The following is a 20,715-nucleotide window of genomic DNA, read 5'->3' on the forward strand; positions in this document are numbered from 1 at the left end:
TGCACCAGCGCTTTTCTTCGCTGGGATATGATGAGACGCCGTTTAGATCGGGCCCCGTCTATTTCCTGCTTCCAGGCTTCCAGGATTTCTGTCACTTACACGCTGAAGCACCACACTTTTAAATCACAGACCTGACTAGTTTGTGGAATGTGGATATTGCCTTTTTTTTCTCCCCAGAATCATATTACTCAGGACAACATTTAAAGCATTTCACCAGTCACATTCAATCCACAGTCTGCTGGAGGAAGTGAGATTGGGTAAACCCCCTGCATGATCGAGCTGGAAGGGAAGTTACGCTTACTTAGATTTCAGATTAGTGGCTTTGCAGTCAAACGTCAATAAGGTGAACTTTGTGCTGCGCCCCTCAAAACTGGCCGACACGGCGTCTGCACCGAGGCCGGCCGGAGCCGCGGCGGTCAGGCAGTGGGGAAAGATTAAAGTGTGATTTACTCACACATGCTCCATCCAAAATAGACGGGCATTTCCTCCGTGTGAGATAAAGTGACAGCGTTCAAAGCCTGACCTGACAAAATAAGAGCCTTTTGTTCACACAGCACAACTGGGGAAAAAAAGGTAGCCAGCATCAAAGCAGGCCGCAACAATCCGACACGCAAAGCACCGTAACACACACACAGATATCTTCCTGAAGCTGTTGGAGATATTTAACACCATTTCACTGCTGCAGGATATCCACTTTCACAATAATAGTGATTTGACTTACTGAGCATGTTTACTATGAAGGCTTAGTAGACTGTGTGTGTGTGTGTGTGTGTGTGTTGACCCTGTGGTCACGGCTGTGAGGTGGGGATATGACTCACAGCCAGTCAGCCTGGACACATCCGTTCAAAACACTACAACAGTCAGGACCCTTTGGGAAATATGATGTCACTCCACTCGCCCTCGGCCCCCCACCCCCGCTCACTTTCTCTACTGGGCCGAGCTCGACTGCAGCAGGACCCCATTGGCCCGCAGACTGAGCCTGATATGAAACAGTAATTGCATGACATCAGCAGGGGACAAATGCATCTAGACGAGAGAAAGAGACTTTTCTCTGAACTGATCCCGAGTACCGAGTACTTCATTGGACACGGGAGGGAAGTGTGGAACCTGGATCCCAAGAGCTGTTTGTGCGGTGACTTGGAGGCGTAGCTAAAGCGTCTACATACTGTCTGTTATTCAGCAGATTCTGGTTAAGCCCATATCCCCTCACATGGGTAAGAAATTCATTACTTCAACAAGTGGGTCACTAAATGCATAGAAGGCACCGGATACTTCCAGCGACAATGACCGAGTGTTCAGCACTGACACCGCAGACTGGGATCAGTTGTAGATTCTTGGTTGTAGATTCTTGGAAGAGCGACCAACACGTAAGCGATGATGCACACGGGGGAATATTTAAAGTCATGACAACACAGGCATAGCTTGAAGAGGAATGCCTGGATCGTGCCTGGGATCAGAGTGTATCCATAGCTGCGTGGCCGAGTCACCGCCAGGACGCCCCCGGACTCTTGAGTGGGTCCATATACAGGAGGGGGATGACTCATGCACAGATAATGCTCCACGCCACCCTGTCGGCGCAATTATGGAGAATCCAACCTCCAAACATGCCTCAGCAGTACTGCTACAGGCACTCAGGCCTGCTCCGCCCTGCAGCACAGCACACACACACACAGCCAAAAGTGCCTGAAAGTGGGCACAGGAACACTTTCCAGGACACACTCCTTGTCCAGGGACTCGGGAGGGCCCTGCTTTGCTGCACACCCGGGACCTGTGTGGCAGGCAGCTATGCAGTATGTGCTCTGCAGCCAGAGAAATGTCAACAAAGAGCGGCTGCACTCGGCACTGTGTCTGCGTGTCAAAACATGCCACGGTAGGCCAAAGGCTGTGATTGCCTGAGCAGCACGCAGCCAATCTACACAATGTGTGTGTGTGTGTGTTCGACCACCATGGTAACGCTACTATGATTGTGTAACAGCAAAAGCGGTGAACTTCAAATGTAAATTGACATCATCATCGTCATGCCCTCTTCTCTGTGCGTGACGCAGAGGAAGGACCTTGATTTTTCCAAGGTGTGTGTGCGTGCGTATGTTTTTAAGTCAACTGCTTCTGAAATTACACAATACACACACACACACACACACACACACACACACACACACACACACACACACACACTAGCGGAAGCCGAGTGTGTGACACAGCGCCTTCTTAGTAATCGCCCGTTTTGGGGTTTTTTTTTTTTTTTTTTTCCAGATAAAACAATTTCCACAACGTTAAACGCATTCTGCCGGACGTCAACGCGATCTGCGCTCACGTTGGCCACTAAGGGCGCAACGTAATCGATGAGTCATGAAATCTCAGAATCTGGGTGAAAACCAAACGTAAACACCTGTGGGGCCGCTTTAGCCCAAACTAAGCCCCGGTGCAGCGAGCAACACACGGGAGGGGGGAAAGTTGGTCCTTAAACACGTCTTAGCGGAAGGAGTTGGCTAACCGAGGAACCGAAGACCCCGGGAGCGGCACGGGAGAAGCCGTTAGCCCCACGACGGACGGACACGGTTACGGGTTTGATTTAGCGCAGTTATTGTGCGGGGAAAGGGAAATACCTCCGGCCACCGCGGAGGCTGCTGACATGATGACAGAAGGCGGAGGAGACGCGCTGCTAGCTAGCCTCTCTCTCATGCTGCAGCCCTCAGACTAAGACTTCCACTCGCCAAACGAGTCGAAATTACCTCCACACAAACCGGAGCTTCGAGGGGAGAATTACATGCACGACTTCCCCCAAACAGCGAGCAGAAAGAGAGCGGCTTACCTCCTTTAGACAGAGACATTTCCCCTTTGCTTTGATGAGGGGGAAGGGAAGCACAAAGACTTTTGCCTTTTTTCACTCCCTCCCTCCCTCCCTGCATCTACCCGCACACCCGCTCAGGATCGGCGGCTTGTCGTGCAGCGATAAAAGCAAAAACAAGCAAAAAAAAGAATTGTTTGTCTTCGTGCAATCTTTCCGATTCGACGTCCAAATCCGAGCGCAAAGGATCGAGCCGCAGACGAATGCACAAGTTTGCGTTAAGTCCGTGCGCGCCGTACACTTCGACTTAGTTTGCTAACAAAACCTGCACTTTTAGGGTGGCCAAAGTCTGACAGCTGAAGGTTCCAACGACGCTGCGGCGTGATGACGTCTTTCCTGCCTCGCGCGAGAAGGATTGTGGGATATTGAGTTCAAAATGTGTGGAGGGGATGGCAGTTATTTCGAACTGAGTTGTATGGATATTTTAAGTTCTGATCATATAAAAATTTTATTAAATTATTTATTTATATAACATCAGAATCCTATATAATACACTGTATTCCACTAATTCTTCCGTCACTTGTTTCATTGACACATTTGAATTTTTTCAAAGATGAATACACAGTTTTCGAAAGCATAATATTGCTTACATAGATATTATACAGCTTGAGACAATTAATCTGCATCAGTAGTTACTTAAAGCAACATAAGATATTGTACTTTCCTTTCTCTGAGTAACACATTTGTCTCATTGTATGATGGCATTGCAATATGATGTCTCATTCTTTACGGTTTTGTTTTAAGGAAAACAGTAATTCCATCACATTGTGCAAGTGTCAATCAAAGAAACATTCTATTTTATTTATCCATTTATTCATTTAATACAACATGAAAATAACATACATGTGTAGTTACTGTATGTGTAGCACTGAAATGAAAAAGGAAAGGGTTGCGATTGCTCTACTGTCTCGTCATCTGTAAGCTCAATAATGTAACATTACCTTTGAAATCAGGATTCTACTTCAGCCACATTTTTGGTATTTGAGTCTATTGCCATAACCTAGAAGTATACATGTTTAGGGATGTGTAATGTGCTCAATCAAATCTAATAAATCGAACAAAACTACAATACATATATGATACATAACATCAATCATCATGTAGAGTTAATACGTTTGGACAAATCAACCAAGGTACAAACAGACTATAAAATACCTGAAGAAATGCAGTACGAGTGCTTTGTTTTCTTTGTCTAAATGAAAAACTAAAAATCCACCACCAATAATCCGATAAGAGTTGTTGAGCTGCTAAATTGTGAATCCAATATAGGTGCCAGACACCTTCAAGAGAAATAGCTGGAAGACATAAACACAAACAGCACAAAGCAATCTACAGTCGATACCTGATGAGTAATCATACAGTGATATGAGTGTAGTTTGGAATGTGTGCGTGGGATTTGTTGTTAGCTGAGTGTGTGAAAGGTGGATGAATGATGGCGAGGCCGCACCTTATCTCTGCCCTTTACTTTCTAGCCACAAGGAGAGTGTGGTAAAGAGGCTTTATTACAATGTGCAGATAGAGAGAGCTGTCAATAAGATACTCTGAGGAACGGCGCTGCAGGTCAGCATCCACCAGGAAATCCCCCGCCTCCTCTGTGCTCTGGTGGAAGTTGTAGATGTGTCGAACCACCACTTTCCCCTGCTGTCTCGCCATCACAATCACAGTCTTCTGGAAGGTCACGCCGGCAAAGTCTGGGCTGGATGTGGCAGGTGTGACAATGACGCGAGGTCTGCCTCCCTCTGTTCGGGTGGGCTGCAGGACGCCCACCTCGGTATAGGTTGACCTGGCACTGAGTGGGATCCAGCGAGGGGAGAACAAGGCGTTCCACGTCACCCTCTTACTGGAGTCGTGGCTACTCGGCCCGAGCTGGGTCTGGAAGCTGAAACTGCGGTCATCTCGGGTGGGGTTATTGATGACCCACGAAGACCCCCAGGAGGAGGACAGGTAGTTGCGGGGTGTGAAAATACTGCAGTTGACGTCAAAGTACTTGGCCAGTTGGATAGGTGAAGTGGAGTGGAACTGGAAAGCTAAGTAGAGGAGATCACGGATGGACTCGTAATATTTAAACATGAGAAGGGATTGTTTCTGAAGACGAAAGAGGTGGTGAGGGGGGATCATGCCGTATCGAATAGCCCTCAGGGCGCTCTCCACTGTGAGGCTGACAGGCTGGTTCTGGCTAATCCAGGTCTCTAGGGCCTCGTAGAGCTCCAGTTCACTCTGCAAAATCAGGTCAGAGCGCTGGAGCAAGGAGAGTAGCAGGTCTTCTGTGATGGAGCCCCATTCTCCGCTCTGCAGAACAGAGGAGATATTCCAGGCCAGATACTGCAGGCAGCTGTCCCGCAGGGCCGCGTCCCCAATTTGCAGTGCATAGTTGTACCAGCCAACCGCATGGCCTGTCGGTGAATCGCTAGACAGATGTTGGGTCATATATTGGGTCAGACCCTGCTGCAGGCCCCACACATGATACTTGCTGGCCAGCTTATGCAGAGGAATGGCCTGCTCTAATCGCACTGAGATGTCACCACAGTACAGATACCTGAAGGAGAAAAGGGCTGAACTAGTTATTTAAAGTCATCCAACACAAAGATCTACAGCTTTATACTCCTGTACTTTATTTATATCTGTTAATTTAGCCGTAGATATATCAGAAACCCAAAACCCAGAGCCACTCATACCTGACAAACTTGTCAAAGACAGCTGCACATTCCGGCTTCTCCGTCAGAACCACTGTGCTGTTGTTGCGGTTGAGCAGCAGTTCCTCAAACACGTCACTCTGCAGAGAGAGGACGAGGGCGTGTGCTTGGATCACTTTCACCTCGTCCGTGTTCACCGTGTGCACGTGAAGCACGACGTCACTGCCGTTGCCCATGACCAGAAGGTTCTCCATGCGCTGCACCAAGCTCATGGAGTGGTTCAGCACCGTGGCACCGCTCTCCAGTGCAGCCTCCTGCTTCAGGGCAGCTGTGGGAGATATAAATACCAGAAACACCTGAGAGGAACACATCATCTCTTTGTACATTCAAAAAGATTCAATAATTACCTGTTAGCTATATCACGGCATGTGTGCTTTCTTTCAGCGCTGAAGTCGCACATGTTTATCTCATATTCTATACCTCATTTCACATTTGCATCACTGTCATTTGCATTAGCTTTCAAGACTTTTCCACAGAGGTATTGATGCTTTCTTCTTCTACTGCTTCAGTCACATTCAGCAGTGCTGAGCTTGTTTAAAAATAACCCAACAAAAACTGCAAAAGTGCTGCATAAGTCTTTGACTAAATGATGATATCTGTCAGAGAAACGCAAACTTGCACATCGATCTTTCTTTCATCTCTCAATTGACAGTGGAAGAGAGCATGGAGGCAGGTGGCTGACACAAGAGAACCTCAGATGCCAGGTGTTCAGAGAAAGAATCCTGAGTTTGCAGCCCCGTTTCAGATGTCAGCGTCTATGGGAGCCCGTAAGAATGAGTGCAAGTGGCACACATCGGAGAGTCCGACATGAAAGACTCAGCACGACAAGCTGCTGTTTCCATTCTGCTCTGTCACAGCCATCAGCAGCCTTATTGGCCTGTTACAGGGAGTTTAATGAGGCACCATGGGACGACTCTTGGCTCCCTGGGAAGCCTCGCAGTCTCTTTCTACCACCACCAAGCGCCCCCACTTCAAAGTAACCATTTTCCAATTAGCCAGCCAGAACCCGGAGCCAGCTGAGTGTGGTGGAGTGTGTGTGTGGGGGTGTGTGTTGGTGTGTACTGTCAAATTACTTTGTCATTCTTGTTTTCACAGTGCAGTCATTCCAAAAGTCACCAAACTCATGAAACACACGGTGCTATATATGTTGCAAAACGACATTTCTCAGTTCCGAGCAGATAAAGACAAAAAACGAACAATACAATGTGTTTTCCTCTCAAGTCGAGATGAGCTGGAAATATTCAATAAGAGATTATATGCTGTCTGTGAGACTCCAGCATCAGAGGAGTCGGTGCTCCAGAGGAATTCCAAATCAAATCTAATCTGACAACACAGGAATGTGGCCTTCAATCATTTTGCCAACCAAAATGAAAATCTCATTTATGGAATCAGAACATTTCCCTCAACCCCTGTGCAGGATTAGTGAGGCGACGCACGGGCAGGCAGGCAGGCAGGCAGGCAGGCAGCCAGGCAGGCAGGCAGGCAGGCAGGCAGGCAGCAGACGGATGCACCCATCAGATAGAGAGATGAGGGCGAGTCGGATAGATGCATCCCCACCCTCTGCCCCGCGGCATCCCTGCTGCATGTCCCACTAACAGCATGAGGGGAGACTAGAGTAACAGAACAATACAGCTGACTTCATCCTCTCACATCAAACAGTTCAACCCACTGATGCCCGGTGTTCTCTTACCTCCTCTAACTGTGATAGAGTTGAAGTAGAGTGAGAGCAGGGTGCCCACACAGACCCAGGCAGGAGTCCCTCCATCAAACCGGCGCACCATGTCTCCTCACTCAGCTCTTCCCTGCAGGTCTTTGTCTCGTCCTTCCTCTGCTCACTCTTCTTCTGCCCCTTCGCCTTGCTGCCGTGCCGGAGCGATGTGTCGTGTGAAAGGTGCGTTGCCCCGTTTGCCGCCCAGCTCCCCGTCCCGCACTCTTTATATGTAGGACGCTGGCCTTTCGCTGGTGCATCTCTCAACCTCGCGGATTTCATTGATTGGTGGAATCTGGCAGGGGCGTTGCTATGGCGACAGCTTTGATTTTGAATTCCTCTCTTTCGGATGTTACATGGCATTGATCGGTGGCACCGGGCCAACAAAGGACTCAGCTAAAAAAAAATATGTAGTTCAAAAGTCATGATCATAAGGCACTTTAAAAAAAATCTAAATCAATTATAGAATATATTTCTAAACAACATTGGTTGATATCTCAGTAAAATACATCCACTGCCATGTAATTACTAAATCAATCACTGTGGGTTAGCTGCCAAAAACTAATTAAGGTTCTAATATGTGTCACCGCTGCATCTGCAGTCAGTCTAACGTCATAATCCATTTAACTGATGGAAGGAGATCAGGGTGCAATTATTTCTTGATGGCATGTTAATCTGGCTAATGGAAAGCTAATTTCATTGGTCCTGGGTCGGTGTTTAAATATAAGGCCCAGCTCTGTTAATCACAAACAAGTGCCAATCTGGATTTTCTTTAATAATATAGAATAGAATCATATTCAAATGAATACACTTTTTTTTTGTAAAATACGTGTTTGTAACTTCATTCAAAACACTGATTTGTTTAGTTTCGTGGACAAACACACACACACTCCTTTAAAGAAGAAACATGCAAAGCGATTTCCAAGAAGCAAATATCAGCAGTTCACAACGCTGACGGAGTACAGAGGGGCCGAGCACGTCACACACTGATGCCTGCTGGGTGTGTGTGAGTTCATGCCATGCTGATGGTTGGGAACATGCTAACCTCCACGCCATCACCAACAATATTAAATAATGTGAAAGCTCAAAGTCAGTTTAAGAGCCACATAATATTAGAGAATCACACATCCTAGAATGAAATCTGAAACCGGCAAGGATGAGTGTTTCACTGTATAACTTTGGTGTGTAGCCCTCTGACCTGAGGGATGAAGAAAAAGCTTCTATTGCAATTTAAACAAGTCTTTATTTACCTCTCAGCTGGCATTGATTTCGCTCTCCGTCTCTCTGTCTCTCTGTCTCTCTGTCTCTCTGTCTCTCTGTCTGTCTCTCTCTCTCTCTCTCTCTCTCAGAGATGGGTCAGTCAATACTGAGATCCCTGTTTAAGTCCAGAATGTCCAAAAAAACAATCCATACACCAGGGGCCATTAGTCCAATCTAAATATTTATCCATGACATGCTGCAATGTGATAAATGTGTCCAGAAATATAGGACAGACGAGGGGATAGAGTGTGTGAGAGCTGTTTAGCCTGAAGGCTGCCAGGCTCCAGCAAAGAAGAAGAGGCTTCCTGTGAGACCTCTACCTGAACCGCAGCTATGAATAGCATGGCGGGCTCATGGAGGAGAGCGGTGCTGCTGCTGAGGTGCCCTAATGAAGCCTGCAACACACACCACACACGAGATGGACAGATTCTACCATCTGACAAATCCTCAGCCACATTCCAGAAATACATACTGTGCATATGCATCAAACAAAGTCCACCTGGCATAACAATACCGGGTTTAGCTTTACAGCCCCACAAACACAATGCATTCAACTGACACAACATGGAATCTAAGCCCAGTGTGTATATTCTGTGGATGCATGCATCTATAAAGGGAACGTCCTTCATTAGGGTCACACTGCTTTCTCCTAATGTGCCATAAGGGCCATCCATTGAGCGATCGATGCAGCACATGGCCACAGTGTAAAGCGTCAGAGAGCATCAGCAAGGCGTCCTCCATGACCTTCATGATGATGAAACCGGAGGGGATTCATAAACTGTAACTTTATTACATAGACTGTATAACTTTTACATTTAGATGCTCAATAGATTTAAAAGTTGAGTTCTATGGCGACTGATGTTTAGTTTGTTTATTATCATTGTAGTTGTATAAGCTGGTGTGTGTGTGTGTGTGTGTGTGACTGTACATCTATTCAGTGAAGGCAAATGAGCAAATACAGAGCTCAGTGAATCTATAGATATTTGATAGACAGAAGTATTTGGACTATAAAATACTGAACCACTGCAGCCTAACGGTAATAATGGAAAAAAAACACCTCTAGCTTGAACGGAACCCTTAAGCGTTCCGGCAAATTTGCAATGTGGAAATATTTATTTCACAGAACGATTGTTTGGAAACACTCGATAAATAATCAAATTCGATTTAAATTGCTTTGCCGTCTCATTTCCTTTTAACTTGTCCACTAGATGGCGCCACGGAGGCTTCGTCTCCAGCACTTTTCCTTTGGGAGAGAAATTCTACTCAACTATTCAAGTGAATTAAGTTTGTAATTCACCTTTTCTCATAATACACCTCATGTCGATGTTAAAAGATGATAAAGGTTTACCCACTCTGACGTGCGGTGATGTTGTATTTGCCGGTGAAGCTTCAGCCTGTGCGTGTAAACACAGAATCAGCTGAGCGAGACGCGCTGCTTGGACGCTGACTGAGGCAAATAAGTGAGCTGCTTTGAAACCAGCAGAATATGCAAAGCAGGAGACTCGATAAAGACCCGATGTCAGGTGAAGGGACACGGATTGACTTTGGACCCAATGACTCGGTGTTAATATGGTTCAGCTGGAGAGAGCGAGTGGGCGGACAGAGGAGAGTTACTGTCGATTCTGCTTGTTTGGATTGAATTAAGTGAAATTAAGCTTCGATCGCACAGATATTGTTACATTAAACCGCACTGAGAGCGGAGAAATAAGCAAAACATTGTGTAGAAGGTTATTATATAGGCGGATTAGAAAGTCACCTGTTGGACTTATTGAAGCATCTCAGGTAAGAACTCAACAGGTTTGCAACATGATGCATCTGCAGTTTACACTCTGAATACTGAGATTTAAAAGCTCAACTATAACGATAATATGTTCACGACTATTTTGAATCTCACAAATTCTTATAAAAAAATGAGAAATGATGATATTTATACATGATAAATATTCGAAATCACTTTTGTATGTTTGCAATTGTTAATGTCATTATCCTGTAATTAAATTATATATATAATAAGTGATAGAGATGAACTGACGTGCTGTGGTTAAAATGCTTCTTACCTTTTGAAGTGAATAGTGTTGAATTAGTGTCAACATGCGATCATTTCCGGTTAAATTTAAGCATGTAATGTTTGTCTGCTGTTTTGCTCACCTAGTGGACCCAGTGACAATCTAAACCAACTTCACTTATACACCTTTATAGAGTTTTTATTTAGTAATTTTAAGACAAATTTGACATAATAATGAATTGATTTTTAGCAATATGAAAACTTGAAGGCAGCACTTAAAGGTTGAGTTGTATTTTGTTTCACTGATCCTGATGTCTCCAATGAGAAATCAATAAGCGAGACAAATGTGTATCATATCAATGAACAGCACACACTTCATGCTAAATGTGCTACTAAGCAGGAAGTGCAGGTTTGCTGTGTGCGTTAGAATGGAGAATGGATAATGCAGTTCAAATGGAGGCTTGGAAATTGTTTATTTTGATTGTCAGTTCTCACGTTTTTCTCATGTGGCAGCACAGGGATGAACATGTCGATGTTTGGAAATTTGAGACTTTTTCATTTCCATCGTATCATGTGTTGCCTCATTAGACGACGAATTTGAAAATCTGACTATTGTATTTCCCTGTGTGTGACCTGCAGTGCAGCCATGGCTACCACCGGTGCCCCGAGAGGGTGTGGAGCCGACACCGACTCCCTCTATTACAACCTGTGTGACCTGACCACACTGTGGGGCGTCGTGGTGGAGGCCATTGCCATCGCTGGCCTGGTGACTTCGTTCATTGCGTTCATGAGCCTCATCGGCAGCGTTCCGTTTGTAACGCATAAGAAGAGGAAGGACATGGTGGTGCTGCAGGCCAGTTTTCTCCTCTTCACTTTTGGATTGTTTGGCCTGACTTTTGCCTTTATAATAGGTCAGTTCCACATCACCTGCTCTGCTCGTCGGTTCCTCTTCGGGGTCCTGTTCTCAGGCTGCTTCTCCTGTTTGGTGATACACGGACTGTGGATCGCCCCGCTGGACTGGAAAGGTGTCAGGCTCAGGTCCTGGATGTTTTGGCTGGGAGCTCTGGCTCTCTGGCTGATTGAGATCATCATAAACGCTGAGTGGCTAATCGTCAGTACGGTCAGGAACCCCCTTAGGGGCGCTGTGATCTCTGACCTGTCCTGCAGCATTGCCAACGAGGACTTTGTGACAGCGCTGATCTACGTGATGGTTCTGCTGGTAGCTGCGGTGCTGGTGGCTTTGCCTTCAGTAATGCACAAGCGCACGCAGTGGCGTAAAGATGGAGCTTTTATCTTGGTCACAGGACTCAGCACCTTGGGAATCTGGTTAATTTGGATTGTCATGTACCTCTATGGGAACAAGATGGAGGGGAACCCCACCTGGGACGACCCTACTCTGGCCATAGCAGTGGTGTTAAATGCCTGGGTCTTCCTCGTCCTCTACAGCGTCCCAGAACTCTGCTTACTGACCAAAGAGGATCCAGACCCACCAGAGTCTGATGATGAAGATCAGCCTGCCAACGTGATCCCGCAGTACAAGACCATTAAGAAGCCGGGTGTTGAGAATGAGGCCTTCACTGAGGATGAACCAGGTACGGCTTGACGCCTGTGGCTTTTGCATGAAACACTTTCCCCGTATTTAACATATACTCATGTTTGCTGCATCTCACCAGTGTAATCGATTCTCCAAGTGTTAATAGATCGAACTTGGAGGATCTATTACACCAATAAGATGCAGCAAATGTAGAGTCTATGCGTAAAACTCCAGACTATGACTTAAAGTAGAATAACCGAGAGTCAAGCTGCCGACAGTGAAAGCATATCGTGAGAACAAACAGAGGAGGATTTAAATTCCTCCTGTTGTTATTTAGTATTTGAATGTTCTGGTTTGTCTGGGGCAGTGCCCATGGGGATGAACTCAGCAGATCAGTCACAGTCACAGTGTGCGTCAGTCATTCAGGCCCTTTTTAGGACAAATCTGATCTATTTAGGAAATGTCCCTGGCCAATATCATGATCAGATTTAAAATGCTCCACTTGTGTTTAGATTAATTTCTTCAGTGCATTGTTGGCGTTTGCCATCAGTGCTGTGATTGAATGCTAGGTTTTGATCTCTGATCTACGTCTCCATCCTTCTCCATCTCGTCTTCACCAGCCCCCACAAAGCCACAGCTACGAAGCAGCGTGTACAAGCCCACCGCACTAACCATGATGATGCAGGAAATGGCTAACGTGAGTGTGTTCATACACCCCCCCGACAGAGATAATCACGGTCAAGTTGTGACAACATCTGCCAACGGTTTGTGTCTCTACAGAAGGACCAGACGCCAGCAGACGTGCTCGCCAAGGCCGCACTCGACCTGCGCCATCGCCGTACCGGGGTTGGTAACTCCCCCCCTCCATCAGCCGCCTCCCCCCCTACATCAGAGGCCTCGGAGGAGCTGGCAGCCTCTGGGGAGGGGGAGGAGGGTAAGGAGGGGGAGGTGGGAAAGGAGGCGGGGGAGGCGGGAGAGGGGAAGGAGGGAGAGGAGGAGAAGAAGTGGGAGGAGGGAGAGGAGGGGGAGAAGAGGGAGGAGGGAGAGGAGGGGGAGATGGGGGAGGAGGGGGAACAATCTTCTGAGCCGTCGCATTCCGTGTGAGCTAACGCCGCTGAAAACGGGACTTTCTAGCATCGAAAATAATGCCTTGCTTCACTTCCTTAGGCGAGTGCTTGAAATGAGAATGCGCTGTGATAAACCTCTGATATGACATACTGTAGCTCCTGTCAATCAACCTGGTTTCCTCTTCTCTTGGTGTCTGATCTGTTTGTACCGTGTGGCCTTATGAGACACAGATGACCTCTGATGGTTGGAGGTTATTCTGTGTACATCCACCTTCTATTGGATGGACTAAAATGGAAATATAAGTTTCTTTTACTCATGCTTGTTCTTTAACTTGTGGTTAGGGCTGTTTTATTACAACTCCCCTCCTGAGTGAGAGCTGATTTGCAGAGACCACGCGAGTTCAGACCACTCAAAAATCCAAACTTTAACCCTTTTCCTGCTGGATCTGTGCGCATTATGCCCGTCATGTTTGTAAAGATTTGAATGGTGTCAGTGTGGTGGGTAATGTTATCTCAGTTCCACAATGGGTATCCAGTGAGCCAGCAGCTCATAGGCAACTATGGAACACTCACTGGATCAATACTTCCTGCTGTGTGAATAGACGAGAGCCCCAGAGGATGGTAGAGTTCATCCCTCTTTAGACTGTGGCTCCGCTGCATATGGAGTTATGTTAGTGCAGGTACGGCTGTGTCGATGTTTAAAGGCCATAAAACCAAAGAATGAATACTTTCAATTGGAGTCATATTTTAATGTTATGTTAATGACAGTGGCACTGGTTTCCATGGTTTCTAGAGGTCTCACTAAGTCACAATCATATCTGAGATCTACAGGAGCTTTTATTTGCTGTAAGCACTGTTTAAGCTGTGACTTTAGTTTTAATGTGGTTTTATAATGGAGTCCTGGCTTGTTTGTGTAATATTCAAGAAACCAAGACTGCTCTCCAAGCTGTTATGAGCCAAGGGTGCATCAAACCTCTGCCTTTTTGCTTTTCTTCTGAGCATTTTCAACTCATTTTCAAATCCTGAATTGGAACGATGTAGAAAATATTCAAGCAGGCACAGCTAGATAAGGTCCATCATTAATTCAATACTATTTTTTTTACCCAGTTTATTGTATTGTCTCATGATGACATCATATTTAGTTTTTCTCTTCTACCATAAATCTGTTTGTAAATTGCATTTATCTGCTCTGCTGTCTAATTTTCATTGATGTATTAAGAAAAATGTCATTTTGTTTAAAGGGGTCAATTATAACTTATTAAAACTGGAGGGGTTATCTACTAATGTGACTGTTGGATTGGAAAACACTGAATTCCCTCCTGGAGCTGATGGGGGATTCTGCAAGAGGAAGTGAGCTGCCCAGGGTGAATATTTACATACTGTAGGTGGTCAAGATAAGCTTCCTCAGTTTTATGTGGAGGCCTTTACGGGCTGACGCGCTGCTAGTGTGCACGTAGAGTTCCTCACTGCTGATCATGTGTGTGTGTGTGTGTGTGTGTGTGTGTGTGTGTGTGTGTGTGTGTGTGTGTGCCCCCCAAAAAGACTGCAATATACTGTACCCTGTGCACGTCAAAACTAGACCCAGAGGAAGAGGTCCCAAAGCTTCACTAACAGCTATGACTCACACACTATGCTTCATAGAGAGGGTGGGAGTGTTCAAGTGTTTAATATGTGGGCATCTAGAAAAATTCTATTAGTCCAACAATTAAAAATAAATTAAATACAAATAAGTCAAATAAAAATCATGCTTACCAACAGCTCTTTTCAATTTTGAATATAGAGCTGTAATACTCTCTAATGTAGAGCTGTAATACTCTCTAATACCTTCATGCCCTGATGTTTGAGTTACCCGGCTGACTTCTCATACTGCAGTGGCAGCAGGTGAGCTGGAGTCTCCGGCTCTCTGCAGAAACACTCACATTATGTAAGAAGCTGAGTGAGCTCCATGTTCTAACACAGTAACACCACCAGATACAGAAGCCCTCTAAGGCTGACAGTGATATTGATTGAATCTGCTTTTATTATAAAAATCCATTTGCAATGCATCTGTGAGTTTAATTTTGAAATATGCATCTATTCAATACGTCACTGTGAGAACAAAAGACCCCCTGTGACTTATTAAGACTTCTCTACAGGGAGAGGTGCAATTATTTACTTCTCATTTGTTTCTTTCTCACTCTCACATATACACACACACACACACACACACACACACACACTTGTACTGTACAGCGTGTGAGCTGTAGCTGCCTAGCAGCAGGCTGAGTACGCTCTGTCCCAATTATTCCCATCATCCTGTGCTTCGGAGAGGAAATCACTAACAAAGCAATAGACATTCAATGGAAATCAGACAATCAGCAAGAGAGAATGAGCGATGGGAATGAGTTCAGAGAGTTTCCTCAGGCTGCTTCGTGCCTGTGCTGCTTCAACCATAATGCAAAGATAAACTAATGCAAATAATTGCAGATAAGCAGCGCAGCCTTCTGAAAACAGTGCAAATCTGAGCTAGAGAGAGAAAAAAAAGTATACAAATTTAAACAAAGCAGAATTCCACATCCAGACCAGTGTGTCTGAAGTGAGTCTGGTCCCACTGCCATGGATCTGAAGATCAATAAGCAACCGTGCAGCAGGGGGACAGAGCAGCATTTCTCCTGTTAAAGGGAAACTAGTGAGCCGTCACTGTCGAGGAGGTGAAGCCTGTTTGAACATGAACCGTACAACAGCTTCATGTTCAGGAACGTGTCCCTGGTCAGTGGCCTCAGCTGAGGTCAGCACTTCTTTTCTACCACAGCATGAACATCTCCTGCACACGGACACGGCCTGTTATATGGCCAGAGCTCAGGGAGTCATTACTACAACCACAGACAGCTGTCGCCTCTTCATGCATTCCCCCGTCACTGTGACAACCCTATGTGAGTGAACACACACACACACATTGACAAACCACACAACAGAGTCAAAACGTTCAGTATTAAAAGTTTATGATATAAATGGAATAAAGTTAGGATTGCTTTTACATATCAGATTCTTAGAAGATGAGCAGATTAGATTAGATGACATCATCAGGCTCAGCACATAAAGGGCCGAGGTTTCTTTCTCAGTCCGGACGGTGCGGTCCGAGAGGCACGGAACGGTTTTGACCTCAAGCCTCAAAACTGTTATTTGTATCAGAGGAATTATTTTTATAGCACGTCACAAAGAGCACAGGCTGAAAACTGATTAAAGGCAGCAGCCATTAGTCAGGCAGCCCAGTGAGCTGACACACACACACACACACACACACACACACACAGTGGCCCTGCTGCCAACCCGTGAAGAGGTTTCTGCAGGACTGCCATCTAGTGGAACCTCGAGAGTTGGGTACACATTTGATTTCAAAGTGGCGTCTTAGGACAGTCCAAAGAGAGAATACACAGAAAACATCAAGCACAGCCAAGTCAGTCTGGAGATGAACTCAGCAGGCAGATGTTGGCTCGCAGCTCGCCTCATATTGTGACCTGCTGCTTCCTCACGTGGCAGTAAGAGAGCACACACACACACACGCGCACACATGTCTGTCATTTCCAGCGTACAGAGCTCATGTCACATCACACCGTCTGCTCTTTTGGTCCGCCTGTGATGAACCCTCACTGCGGGTTTGTGAGCTTCTTCAGATTGGCACTTCTGTCCTCGTGCTGCTGCTGCTTCTGCTTCTTGAGGAGGCGGTAGGCCTCCACCGCACGCACCCTCTCCTCCTCCACTATCCTCTGCCTGGCCATGGAGGGTTTGGCCGTGGCGGAGGCAGACGTGTGGCCGAGCAGGGAGTTGAGGAGTAGATCCTTTGTTCCTCCTGTCTGCCGGTTGGGAGGAGACGAGCGCATGGTCAAGATGGGGGGAGCATTGAAAACACGTGGGATGGTGGAGGACTGCACAGAATGTTTACCTCAGGTTTGAGCATGGACTTCCTGGGTTTGACGCTCAGTGAAGGCGGAGCCATTGAGACCTCACCAAAGGGAATGTGATCTACAAAACAAAGCCCATCAGATGATTATAGAACCAACCTAATGTATCGCAGTCAGAATCTTTACTGTTTCTTACGCCGTCTGTTCTATCAGCTGACGAACGGAGCTAGAACCGTTTCAGAACTTTGTAATAATTCTGCCAGATGGAAGCTAAGAGGTGAATGCTGCTGAAACTCTTCTTCTTACCTACAAACATCTCCTTCTCCAGCTCTGCCACCTGCCTGTCCAGCTTCTTCTGCTGCAGCTTCTGTAATCTCACTTTATCATACCTGTTTGTAAGACAGCAAACAAATGATTGATTTTTGGGAAAAAGCCACATTTGATGACGACACGATGAAGACAGACGAAGGTGCACTCACTCCTTCCTCTTCTCAGACTTGCCCTTGTCTGCGGGCTTCTCTTGCTTCTCGGCCTTCAGCTCCGGCCTCCTCTCCACTTGGTTATTGGTGAGGAAGAGGACGTGCTGGGCCTCGTTCTCCATGCGGCGGATGTAGGCACTCGCACTCTCCTGCTTCTTCCTCTTGAAATGTGGGACAGCGATGTCTCCATCCTGGGTCTGCTCGTTTTTGGAGATGATGGCTGAGAAGACAAACATTGACACCCAGTGAATACGCAGACATTTGATGATTGACAATACAACAGAAGCGGGGTTCCAACTGACCTTTTTTCAGCTTTTTGGCTTTGTTTCCCATCTTCATCCTCTCCTTGCTCTTCATTATCTCACGGAGGCGGAAGGGGATGTCGTTGAGATGATCTTCTTTGGCTTTCTTGACTTTTCCATCTCGTTTTAGCTTCTTATCGCTGAGTAAAGTAGACAGGCAGCGACCACAGTTCATAATAAACATACATGATAGATGTAACAAACATGAGCTTTTAAAGGTTAAACCGCGTACAAAGAACGAATGTCGGAGCTCCGAGCTGAGAAGTTAGCCGCTATGCTAACCGACGAGCCTTTCCGCTTAGTAACGTTACCTTGGATGTTGTCCGGCCTTGTCAGCCTGTTTTCCTGCCTCCTTGTGTTTGTTCTGCTTATTCTTCCCCATTGTGCCGTTTGTTATTAAGCGATATTACACATAATATTCATATTAAAACAGTAACATGTGGACGAGCGCGTATCTGTGTGACCCTCGACTTTTCGACACAGAAACAGCGCGACGAGAAGACATCTCACTCTGACAGTTTGTTCGAGTACCGAGAAAGACTCTACACACCGATGACGAGTGTACAGTCTAACGCAATGAACCTTACATACAACGAATAATAAGATGAATGCAAAATTATGAATGAAAGTCAGTCATAGTATATTTCATGTTTGTGCCATTTACGTCAATACGCAATACATTCGTGGATTCACACAATGAATACCATCGTTCTTGAAATAGACGATCTCTACTCACGTACAAGAAAGACCCTTTACAATTGGCTGAGCGCATTACTATACCCTCTACTGATTGGATAACAAAAACTGCTGTTGCTTCTACAAAATACCACTAGATGACAGTGTTTTGCTGTTTGCGTTCACGCTTGCTGTTTTGGTCCAAAGTGATTTATTTAAGTGATTTTGTGATTTAGTTGGTGTTCATCGACGGACATTGGTTTACTTTACCATTCCGAATATGTTATGATATCACTCGTCCTCATCAAATCACTATCTGAAGAATACTTACTGAAGAAGCATGAAGGAGACTTTAATATAATTTGATACAAAACACAGATGTTGTGTTACAGTGTTCAGACTGAACAAAGACATTTGTCATTAAGACAATTTGCCTTTGGGAAGTTTTGTTACTGTACTGTAATATAGCAGATATTATACAGATACAGATATATACAGGTGTAGCCTATAACATTCATTAAATTAGTTGATGACACACACACACACACACACACACACACACACACACACACACACACACACACACACACACACACACACACACACACACAGGTTTGCCAGATGTTCCTTTGACACTGTTAGACTACAGCTTTATGCCACTGGATGCTTTCTATCAGACGTGTTGTGACGAACAGGGTCAGGATTTGAGCCCCCAGTAAGACGATTCCAACTGTCCCTATCAGGCCCGAGTGCAGCTCGACCCAGCGGGAGATTCCGCCCAGACAGCCCCCCAGGAAGATCACACTCTGAGCTGAGAACTCATCCAGGCTTTGGGCTCCAGCGCCACACTGAGAGTTCCACACCGTGCCGTTCTCCAGAGGGTCCACGCAGCACGTGGCAGGGACGCCACAGGCCAGCACTCCTGGAGCAGAGCAGTTGTAATATCTGTATAATATGAAGTGGAATAAAGAAAGTTTAATGGTAGTGTTTTCCATATGTTCACATCCCATATTTGCAGTCCTAACAATGTCATCTCAATTCTACTCACATGTTGATTTCCCAGTCACGATAGTTCTCAGCCCCGCAGCACTGGAGATTTGTCTGAATTTCATCTGTGATGAACCTCAGATCCAAATCCTCCTGGTAGCGCACCATTGCAGTTAACATCCCTGATTGCATGTAGCTTCCGATCTCACTCTTCAGATTGTAAACTACAATAGCTGCCACAACCTGGGCTGAGAGGAGGACGAGCACCGCCGCACAGAACAGCTTCAGTAAGCAGCAGTTCTCTCTTATAGCCCCCACACAGCCTGACAGGCACAGCGCGGTCAGCACAAAGGTCACACTCAAAATGATAAGCATCGGGTCTGTACCTATACTGCCAATCTTCTCCTGGGCAAAGGACTCTTTGGTGATAAGGCCCCATACCGCGAGGCCAAGAACCACCAGGCCCATAACAGTGAACAGCAGATTGGTTAGGAACAAGAGGCATTTTAGGCAATAGTCCACGAGAGAGTAACCGTGACGCTGTCGGGTCCTTTTGGACGCATAGCTGCTCTGCTCCCGTCCGTTGTTTGTTCCTTCTCGATTAAGCTCTGTGCTCACACGGGCAACCTGCTCCGCATCCTCGCCTGCCTTCAGACGGACAGAAATTTAAGTAAATACCATTGTTCTCCAAACCTCCTGCCCCTGTAAACATCCATAACACCTTCCTCAACAGAAGGAACTTTACCTGACGGATTTAAAGGTCAAACCTGGTCTCCTACCTTTGGTATGAGTGGGCTGGTCTCATTCTGTGCCGTCTCCCTTCTCGACCAGAGCATAGGAAAACCTCTCACGGACAAAAATCTCATGTTTTTGAAGCACTGGGAGGCGATTCTCCCTTTCTCTTGAGATGGTCTGAATGATACGAGCTGAATAGGAACATCAGGGAGCTTCTGATACAGTATGAATAGAACGGGCCATGTGAGCTGCAGCTGAGTAACCGTGCAGTGTGTTGCCCCTGGCTGCGAGGGGTGGGACTCCATCGTCATGTGAGAGTCACAGTGAGGGGATTATGAACGGTTATCAGAGCACGTCTGGGAAATCTGCACACACATGAGAGGGAACTCAAGTCCAGTTTCCATAACTCACAACAACAGACCCTTCAACTGGACTGAACGTCAGCAGTCCTTTCCACCTGTGCAGCTGTTTTCCAATCCAAAACATCACACAGACACTGAAACCATCCGAGGAAAGATTGACACAGTTTTACGACTTTGTC

The 20,715-nt window shown here is 46.1% G+C and overlaps 5 protein-coding genes across 5 annotated transcripts in view; 1 reads left to right on the plus strand and 4 right to left on the minus strand.

The window, feature by feature from the left end:
- Positions 1-3,334, minus strand: part of LOC142992489 (dual specificity mitogen-activated protein kinase kinase 6-like) — a 9,450-nt gene extending 6,116 nt beyond the window's left edge. The window contains exon 1 of the mRNA XM_076142955.1: positions 2,813-3,334. Coding sequence (XP_075999070.1) covers positions 2,813-2,909 — 97 coding nt within the window. The 5' untranslated portion in view covers positions 2,910-3,334. The remainder of the gene's footprint in view (positions 1-2,812) is intronic.
- A 975-nt stretch (positions 3,335-4,309) lies between these two features.
- btbd17b (BTB (POZ) domain containing 17b) lies at positions 4,310-7,322 on the minus strand. The gene is made up of 3 exons (XM_076143246.1): positions 7,232-7,322; positions 5,524-5,809; positions 4,310-5,384 (listed from the first exon to the last, which is right to left on the minus strand). Exons 1-3 carry the CDS (start codon positions 7,320-7,322, stop codon positions 4,310-4,312), a joined length of 1,452 nt encoding a protein of 483 aa, XP_075999361.1.
- Positions 7,323-11,154: 3,832 nt separating this feature from the next.
- LOC142992581 (G-protein coupled receptor family C group 5 member C-like) lies at positions 11,155-13,357 on the plus strand. The gene is made up of 4 exons (XM_076143063.1): positions 11,155-12,106; positions 12,669-12,745; positions 12,829-12,982; positions 13,347-13,357. Exons 1-4 carry the CDS (start codon positions 11,161-11,163, stop codon positions 13,355-13,357), a joined length of 1,188 nt encoding a protein of 395 aa, XP_075999178.1. The 5' UTR covers positions 11,155-11,160.
- Positions 13,358-16,079: 2,722 nt separating this feature from the next.
- ccdc137 (coiled-coil domain containing 137) lies at positions 16,080-18,262 on the minus strand. The gene is made up of 6 exons (XM_076143252.1): positions 18,089-18,262; positions 17,778-17,917; positions 17,476-17,695; positions 17,303-17,385; positions 17,038-17,117; positions 16,080-16,948 (listed from the first exon to the last, which is right to left on the minus strand). Exons 1-6 carry the CDS (start codon positions 18,157-18,159, stop codon positions 16,742-16,744), a joined length of 801 nt encoding a protein of 266 aa, XP_075999367.1. The 5' UTR covers positions 18,160-18,262; the 3' UTR covers positions 16,080-16,741.
- An 828-nt stretch (positions 18,263-19,090) lies between these two features.
- On the minus strand, positions 19,091-20,305 carry tspan10 (tetraspanin 10). Its single transcript, XM_076143064.1, has 3 exons — positions 20,219-20,305; positions 19,501-20,087; positions 19,091-19,397 (listed from the first exon to the last, which is right to left on the minus strand). Exons 1-3 carry the CDS (start codon positions 20,303-20,305, stop codon positions 19,091-19,093), a joined length of 981 nt encoding a protein of 326 aa, XP_075999179.1.
- Positions 20,306-20,715: the final 410 nt, after the last annotated feature.

This window comes from Genypterus blacodes, unplaced genomic scaffold, assembly GCF_046128005.1.
Source record: "Genypterus blacodes isolate CSIRO-AG114 ecotype Tasmania unplaced genomic scaffold, CSIRO-AGI_Gbla_v1 ptg000022l_1, whole genome shotgun sequence".
NCBI classification, from domain to species: Eukaryota; Metazoa; Chordata; class Actinopteri; order Ophidiiformes; family Ophidiidae; genus Genypterus; species Genypterus blacodes.